General features: G+C 36.9%; 1 protein-coding gene across 1 annotated transcript in view; it reads left to right on the top strand.

Moving 5' to 3' along the window:
* The window catches only part of PTPN20 (protein tyrosine phosphatase non-receptor type 20), a 65,067-nt gene extending 57,807 nt beyond the window's left edge, over nucleotides 1–7,260 (top strand). Inside the window, exons 11-12 of the mRNA XM_086381278.1 lie at nucleotides 4,602–4,664; nucleotides 5,543–7,260. Of these exons, the coding sequence (XP_086237404.1) occupies nucleotides 4,602–4,664; nucleotides 5,543–5,608 (129 nt within the window). The 3' untranslated portion in view covers nucleotides 5,609–7,260. The remainder of the gene's footprint in view (nucleotides 1–4,601; nucleotides 4,665–5,542) is intronic.
* The last annotated feature ends 1,927 nt before the right edge of the window (nucleotides 7,261–9,187 follow it).

Consider the following 9,187-nt stretch of genomic DNA (forward strand, 5'->3'; position numbering starts at 1 on the left):
GTAAATACTTTGCTACTTTTGTTTTGTGAGCTGGTACTGCTCTGTATCACTCGCCAGTCCCTGAATTTGTCACACTGTGATTTCATTAGAAAAATGGAACTTGACCTTTTTCTGCCACACCTTCACTCCAAATTTTCAATAAAACACTTTCAGTATGACTTCTATCACCATTGTCTGGTTGTCGTGTATGTGTTTTTAATCTTAGCCGTTCAAAGCATAATTTTGTAAGTCTGCAAAGTATATATGTTTTATGTGAAATATTGAACATGAGCTTTTTAATTTAGTATTCTTTAAAATAATTCTTTTGTCTTGGAGCCTATTTCTTTTGTTCTGTATGTGACAAGTAAATTTTAATTGTTTCTTTGCTATGTTAGCCAGTACATCTTTGCAATTAATACAAGTGTGGTTTTAGCACTTCACAGTCAATAATGGCTCTAAAACTCAATATATGAGGAATCACAATTCCAGGTAAAATTAACATGAACTCTTTTGGTCTTCATTTCTTTGCAGTTACTTCCATTATTATTATTTGGTTAACCACTAAAGCTATATTCAGAAAAGCTGTGCTTTTCTTGAGAAGACAATCCAGTGACACTTCTTTTGCTATCAGTAAATTAAGGTTAAAAATGAATAATACAAATTTATTTCCATAACTTGCCTAATCTTAAAATATAAATTATAAAACAGACTTTCAAGAAACAATGGATTCTAAATTCAATGAAGTTGAATTTGTATCATATTTCCTTTCATGGATCATTCTTTCGGTGTCAAGTTTGAGAACTCTTCACCTTGCCTGGGTCCCAAAGAATCTTTCCAATGTCATTTCTTCAAGTTCTATGGTTTCATGTTTGACATTTAAGTCTGTAGCCCATTTTGAGTTCATTGTTTTTAGAAGGGGTGAGGCTTAAGTCAAGGTTCACTTTTTTTTTTTTTTGCCTAAAGATGTCCAGCTGTTAAGTTTCCTTTGTTGAAAAGGCTATTCTTCCTCCACTGAATTGCTTTTGCACCTTTGTCAGAAATGATTTTGAATATTTAGTTCAAAATCATTTAGTTTGAATATTTTGAATATTCTAGTTCCATATTCCGTTTCACTGATCTATGTATCTATCCTTTGCTAATACCACACTTTGGATTCCTGTAGCTATATAGGAAATCTTAACACAGGGAGAGTGATTCTTTCTCTTTCAAAATTGTTTTAGCTATTATAAGTCTGTGCCTTTCAATATAAATTTTAAAATTAGCTTTTCTATGTTTATAAAAAAAGCTTGATGAATTTTGATAGGATGAATTTTACTATGTTGGATCTTCCAATATGAATGTGGTATGTCAATTTATTTAGGTCTTCTTTGATCTTCTTTGATTTCTTTCATCAGCGTTTTGTTATTTTCATCATACAGCTTCTGTACGTGTTTTGTTAGATTTATCTTATTTCATTTTCTTTCAAGCAGTAAATGGTATTGTGTTTTTACTATTGTGTTCATTGTATGTACATGTATATACAAGTGCAGTTGATTTTTTCATGTTGATCTTGTATCCTGTGATCTTGTTGAACTCACTTTTTGGTTCTAAGAGGGTGTTTTGCCCTGCTTTGTTCTGTTTTTAGATTCCTTGAGATCTTCTACATAGATGATCATCCCAGCCGCAAGCAGGGACATGCCTCTCCCTTCCCAATGCATTTGCTTCTTATTTCTTTATCTGGTCTCACTGCACTACTTGGAGCTTCAAGTGTTGTATTGAAAACGGGTAGAGCGTACATTCTTGCCGTCGCTAATATTAGGGGGAAAGCCAATGAAAATAATTCGTTCTGTGAAAGACCCTGTGAGGTAGATGGAAAGACAAGCTACAGACTCAGAGAAACTGTTTGCAACCACATGTCCAACAAAGGTCTCACACCTAGAATTTGTAAAGACCTCAAACCTTATAAGTAAGCAAGCAATTCAGTTAGAAAATAGGTAAAAGACATGAAGTTTCAATGATAAGGATGAATCAATGACAGTCACATGAAAAGAGGCTCAACTTCATTAGCCTTTAGGTAAATGAAATCAAAGAGATTTCAAACCAGTCAATGTTAAAGGAAATCAACCCTAAATACTCTATGAAAGGACTGATGTTGAAGCTCAATGCTTTGGCCACCTGATGCAAACAGCTGACTCATTAGAAAAGACCCTGTTGCTGGGGAAGATTGAAGGCAGAAGGAGAAAAGGGCGACAGAGGATGAGAGGGCTGGGTGGCATCACTGACTCAATGGACATGAGTTTGAGCAAACTCCAGGAAATGCTGAGGGACAGGGAAGCCTGGCGTGCTGCAATCCATGGGATTGAGAATAGTCGGACACAACTTGGCGACTGAACAACGACAACAAAATGAAATTAAAACCATGATGAAATATCACTAGATATTGATTAGAAAGGCCAATACAAAAAATAATGACAACACCAAGTGCTGATGAAGATTTGAAAAAAACTGGATTAGTTATACATTGCTTATGCTTCGCAGGTGGCTCAGTGGTGAAGACTCTGTCTACCAATGCAGGAGACATGGCTTTGATCCATGGGGCAGGAAGATCCCCTGGAGGAGCAGTGGCAACCCACTCCAGTATTCCTGCCTGGAGAATCCCACGGACAGAGGAGCCTGGTGGGCTACAGTCCATAGGGTCTCAAAGTGTGAGACACGAGTGAGCAGCAGCAGCATCCATTGCTTATAGGAATGAATGTAAAATGGTGCATCCAGTCTGGAAAGTAGTTTTTAAATTTCTTAGAAAAAAAAAACAAAAGCAGAATTAAACTAATCTTACCATATAATCCTAGCAATAATACTCTTGGGTGTTTATTCCATGGAAATGAAAACTTCAGTTCATGTAAAAACCTGTATGTATGTGTTCATAGCACATCTATTTATCATCCCCCTAAACTGGAAAACAACCTAGATGTCCTTCAACACACCCATACTGTGAAATACTGCTGCTGGTGCTGCTGCTGCTGCTGAGTCACTTCAGTCGTATCCGTCTCTGTGCGACCCCAGAGACGGCAGCCCACCAGGCTCCCCCGTCCCTGGGATTCTCCAGGCAAGAACACTGGAGTGGGTTGCCATTTCCTTCTCCAATGCGTGAAAGTGAAAAGTGAAAGTGAAGTCGCTCAGTCGTGCCCGACTCTTCGCAACCCCCATGGACTGCAGCCCACCAGGCTCCTCCATCCATGGGATTTTCCAGGCAAGAGTACTGGAGTGGGGTGCCATTGCCTTCTCCGACTGTGGAATACTATTTAGTAACAAAAAGGAATGAACTATTGATATACTCAATTTTCATGAATCTCAAAGCAATCAGCAATGACAAAAAGTCTCAAAAAATTGGATATTAAATGATTCCTTTATGTAATCTGCTTGAAATAACAAAACTGTAGAGATTCAGAACAGATTACTGGTCGCCAAGGGTTGAGGCAGTTGGAGCGGGTGGGTAGTTCTAATAGACAACAGGAGGAAGGCTTATGGTGCTATAGTTATGCGTCTTGGTTGTGGCTGCAGTTACATGGATCTTCACGTGTGATAACTTTGTATACAATAATACATGTATGCCTATGTTGACAAATGATTGCATGTAAAACTGGCAAAATATGAAAAGGCTAGTAAATTATACCAATGTCAATTTCCTGGTTTCGATATTATACTCTAATTGGTATAATACTAGGTGAAAAGATACACAGACTATCCCTGTACATTTTTTGCAACTTACTATGTATCTATAGTTATTTCAATATAAAAATATTTAAAGGAGTAATTAAACTTTTAAGTTATAGTAACACAAAGTTGTAAAAATAAAGGCATACTTAACATTTCTCTGATTTTTATGTGCTTTTGGATGATAGTTGACAGTTGACAAATCTTAAATTTCATGTCGTCTTATTGCACATGTCTGGTCCTCAGCTTGCACCACGTGTGACTTTTCAAGCAAGTTGAACAACACCTGAGCTGGTCTATATCCTGTTCCACTGATGAGGCTGCTTGGCATGGCACCACTGTCAGATTGCCATTAAGATTTTCTAAACACTTGTTACCAGTTTCTGGACTTAGCTCACTTTGGTCTGGCAACAGCCTTTTGCAGACCTGCACCAGCTTGGTGACCACACTGGGCAGTGCTGTTCTCCATGCACAGGTGCAGAATCTGGGGTTGGGCCAACTGCTGCTCAGGGTCTCCATTTGAGTTGAGAGGGCTCTTTATATGAGAAACAGCTGTGTTACTGTTGTGGCCAGAAAAGGTTTTCTATGCTTCAGACTCTTGCAGAATCACAATGCTGCTTTAAGTTCTCCCTTTGGAGAACAGAAAAGTATACACAGGGGCAAATTTGTTGTTATTTCTTTTGGAGAACATTTCTTATTATAAATGATTGCTTCCTGCTTTTTCCTGGAAACCCATTTGAACAAGTCTTCCTTATCCACTAGACTAGGTTAAACATAGTACATGCTCTTATGACTGAAAACGAGAACTTGCCAGTTAAATCTTGAGATATCTTTTACTGGAAAGAAGTATGGCATACTCCTTAGGCATCTGTGGGTTTTGTGTTTTCCCCCTCTCTGGATAATACAAAATTACTGTCATCCTGTTACAGTTCGACATCATGAATATAGTGAGCCAAATGAGAGAACAGCGTCATGGAATGGTCCAAACAAAGGTAAGTCATGCCACATAAATTCTCATAAGAACAATAATGATATAAAGATGAATATTACATTGTAACATACATTGTATAGCACGTTACAATTTGTAAAGCTCTTTTACCTACACAATTTCATTGAGTTCTCACTGTTTGAGGTAAACATAAGTTATGCTCTGACATTACTGATGACCTACCTCAAGTTCAGAGCAATGAAGTTTGTTTTATCAGAGAGCAAGTGTAGGAGCCAAATCTGAAACTGAAGTCTCCTAATGCCCAAACACATGCTTAGTCCATAATACCATGTTATTTAAGTAACATATCTAAAGTTATTTTCCATAAATTTATGAATGGCAATTTTAGGACATTTATTTGCAACTAAAGTATCAGTCATTGGCATGTCATAAAAAAGATAGCATAAATATCACAGGTATTAGTTATACTAATTATTGAAGGGTCAAGAGAATATGGATAATAAAAACAAACAGGTACCCCTAAATCTTTTTTATGGTTTTTTAAGGCAATGTTCAGTGATACGAAGTGTTTCCTTTGAACTAGGGTTGCCTAAGAGATCTGAGGCTACATCTTTAAAAAGTTTAAATTTGATTCATCCAATGAAGATATAAAGAGACTGATATTGAGTCAGATTCCCCTCTGTTCAGTTAACTAATTCTAGACCAAAGACTATATTATTACCGTTTATCTTCCTGATGCTTTAAAAAATGTATTCATATAAGAAGTTCTTGGTTAAATGTTAACCTTTTTTAGGCAGTTCTTTTTAGGTTAAGGCACTCTTTTTAGGCACTTTGTGGTTAAAAAGTACAAATGTCTTTTCTGAAAGTGGATATTGGTATTCAATTAACATTCCATTGTTTTTCATGTATGTGTGTGTTTAGGAGCAGTATATGTTTTGTTATAAAATTGTGCTTGAAGTTCTTCAGAAGCTTTGGACTGTAAAGTAAGAACTATTGCCTCACACTTGAAATTATAAGCAAGTGGCTTGGAGCCTCCTCTTAAAGAACACCTTCGAGCTCTGCTTGAAGGGCTTTGCTTATACAAATGTGCTTTCTTGGTATATCGTTTGACTTTCTGACAGTTCCCTGAAGGCAGTGCCATTTGGTTTGGGGTAAATGGTGTTTACCCACTGATCTTACTTAGGTAATATCAAATACCTTCCCATATTTTCCCATGAAATGAAAGTTATGTAAAACGACTTCCGTCTATTTGGTTGAAGAGATTACAGAACCCAGTAAAGGATTTAAACTCTATTATTTAAGATTTTATTTGGAAAGACAGCTGGAGGGAGCTGAGAATTTTCAGATCACAAGATCATGAGCTTATATCATGATTTCTTACAAGCATTTTCAAGACAGATACGTATCCATGTTTTTTAACTAGAGTCTGTACTTTTAGGTGGTATTTGAATAGCTTAAGTCACTAAGGAACCCAGTTAGAAAGGGTCAACTTTCTATGCAAATTGGATTCCCTTTCGCTGTATTTCTCTACTCCTGTGGAGCCCCAGGGACCTCAAAGGACAAGCTGCCTTTCTAGAGCAGCTGGACAAGGTCTGGGAATTTTCATGGGTGGGCAGAGTTCCTCTTCTCCATCACTTGAGCACACTGGTGGACAGTCCAAAACTAAAATAGATGTTTATGTAGAAAGTCCAAGAGGAAATTTTTGCCCGTTCTTGAGTTCTTTCCTATCCCACCCTAACACTTTACATGTTAGTCTGCTTTGTTAAAAGCAAACATTACATCTTACTTGCCTCTTAATCTCTGCCCTTTAGCTTTAGAGGGCAATAAACTTTGATATAAGCTTTATTACGTACTTCCAGGTATCTGTTACGCCAGATATATTTTTCAAACTAAAATCTATGATGATTATTTTTTTCTTCAGTGTTCCATTAAATCATTTATTTCCATTACTGCCCCACCTCTGCCGTGACATTTAGAAGTTGGCTTTGGGAACCAGATTCTGGAGAACCAAATTTGTAGTTGTGAAAATGAAAACTTCCATATTCTGTTTTTCAAAAGATGTGGCCATTATTAAATTCATCTTATTATAGGACTTTGCCTCATACAGTTATAATGATATTCTTGTCCAGGAATTTTAGTGACCAGTTACACTTGATTATAAACTATAAAGCAAGTGATACATGTCTTTCTATGATGTAGTTCAGTTGAGATCAGAGAAGTCTTTGCATTGTACTGAGAAGGTTTCTAATATTAATCCATAAGTCTTGAATTTTTAAGAGCTTATTTTGTTCCCTTAGCTGAATGAACACTTGAATAGGTTGAATTAAAATTGATACTTCTCATTTTAAAAATAATTAAGTGCTGGAAATGTAATTTATATTAAATGAATTGATTTTGCCTATTTACATTATTTTTGTAAATAATAATCTGTGGTAAACATTAATTTTGATGATTGGCGTTTAATATTTATATTACTAATTTTCTCTTCTCTCATAGTAAAATAATAAATATAATGTACAGTAATATTTATGAAAAGGATTCTATGCTATTATTTAAATTGAAAGATTTACTATGTATTGCCTGAAGTATTTTTATTATTTGGACCTTGAAATGTTCTTATAAAGAAAATTTCCACAATTCTTGATGGAAACATGTCTCTTCTTTAATGTCTGCCTCATATTTTTATAGCTGGACTAATTTTTAGTTTTTCAGGGAAATAAGTAAATATGAAAATACTAATTGCATTTGTTTTTATTTCATTTTGGGGAAGTGAATCCCAAATTGAAAATTTTTGACTAATTGAAATACAAAGTTTTATGCCAATAATAAATCAATTTTTGCCTTAGGATATGAATATGAAACTCCCACTAACACCTATGAAAGTGAAAGTGAAGTCGCTCAGTTGTGTCTGACTCTTTGCAACCCTGTGGACTGTAGCCCACCAGGGTCCTCCATCCATGGGATTCTCCAGGCAAGAATACTAGAGTGGGTTGCCATTTCCTTCTCCAGGGGATCTTCCTGACCCAGGGATTGAACCCAGGTCTCCCTCATTGCAGGCAGACGCTTTAACCTCTGAGCCACTAGGAAAGCCCTAACTAACACCTATATGAGTATATAAATGCTTATTTAGAGGAACTTTTACAACATTTAAATATAAGCATATATGTACATATTAGCTTCAACTTTAAATATAGTTTAAATCACATGCTCTTGGTGAATTTATATATTGGACCCAAACTTTTCAGGAATAAATGTAGATTTTATGCTCATGTAAGTCTCACCAATTTAGTTTCTTTTGGACCTTTGCCGGGGTCCAGCCCCGGTGGATCCAGGGAATTCGAAGGGGAGACAGCATCGGCGATCAGGAAACAGCAGCTTATTTAAATGTTAATTAAAGATATAAAGAGTGGTTAAATAAGGTAGCTCAGTGAGGAAATTCAGTGGAGAAAAGAGGCTGAATAATTTCTCAGCCTCAGTGAGAGAAAGAACGACATGGGGAGACCAAGTTTCGGTGAACAAGGCCCGCACTTTATTTTCCAAAGTAGTTTTTATACCTTAAGTTATGCATAGAGGATAATGGGGGAAGGGGTAGAGTCATGCAGCAAGCCAGGCTTTCTTCCTGCAAACTTATCATATGCAAAAGTTTAGGTGATTTGCATCATCTTCTGGCCGGAGGCCTGTTAACATTTTAAGACCCTTTCTTCAGAAAACTTATTTTTCTCTAAAGGTGATTAGTCAGGCGCCACCCTCCAAAAGCATTAGATAAAGTTGCATTCCTACAGAGCAAAGGTGTGGTGGGCTATAACAAGAAAAAGAATTAACTCAAGGGTCCCAGGTTACAAACATTAAAGCTACTACTTACACCAATTATATTAATCAATACACTGCCAGGGACACAGCAGGTAAGGGATATGGAGACTTAGCAGCAAACATTGGCCCAACAAGTGAAAAACCCTTCACCAATACAATTTCTAATCAATCTTTTAACTGCTCAAAGGAATCTGTATTCAGACAGTTTAGAACACCTCATGCCTCTCACAGTTGGGAGGCTCTGAACAATCACATGTGGCGGGAAAAACCTATTCAGGCAGGTTAGAGGACTTCCAAAGGAGTTTGTAGGTTGAAACACTGTCACACCCAGGAATTATTAACTGGAGCTGTAAGTTAATTCTTTTTTCAGAGAGAGGTAGTGGGGGACAGCCCCCCGTAAAGTCAGAGGTGTAGGTGAGAGCACAAAGCAGAAAGTAGGCAGACTCTGGTTATGGGGGTAGATGCTCAAGAATTTCCAGGGGGACTCCTGAGGCTCGATCCCGCCTTTGCATATGCCGAGCCTCCTTCCTCATGACCTTTGCCATGGGCGGAGCTCCTCACGCTGGCTCCCGGCAGAACTTTCACCCCCAATTTGTCTAAAGGACTATTGAATTTTCGATTAAGTTTACAACTGTTACTCAAAGGTCATTTCAGTGATTTATTTATACTGAAAAATTTCAAGGAAAACAGCTTAAATAACTTTAAAACAAATAAGTTTCATGTTCCACTTACTTTTTCTTAATCTCCAGAAAAAAT

The sequence above is a fragment of the Bos grunniens genome, chromosome 28 (assembly GCF_055505025.1).
Source record: "Bos grunniens cultivar Pamir isolate PY7600 chromosome 28, Bosgru_T2T1.0, whole genome shotgun sequence".
In the NCBI taxonomy this organism is placed as follows: Eukaryota; Metazoa; Chordata; class Mammalia; order Artiodactyla; family Bovidae; genus Bos; species Bos grunniens.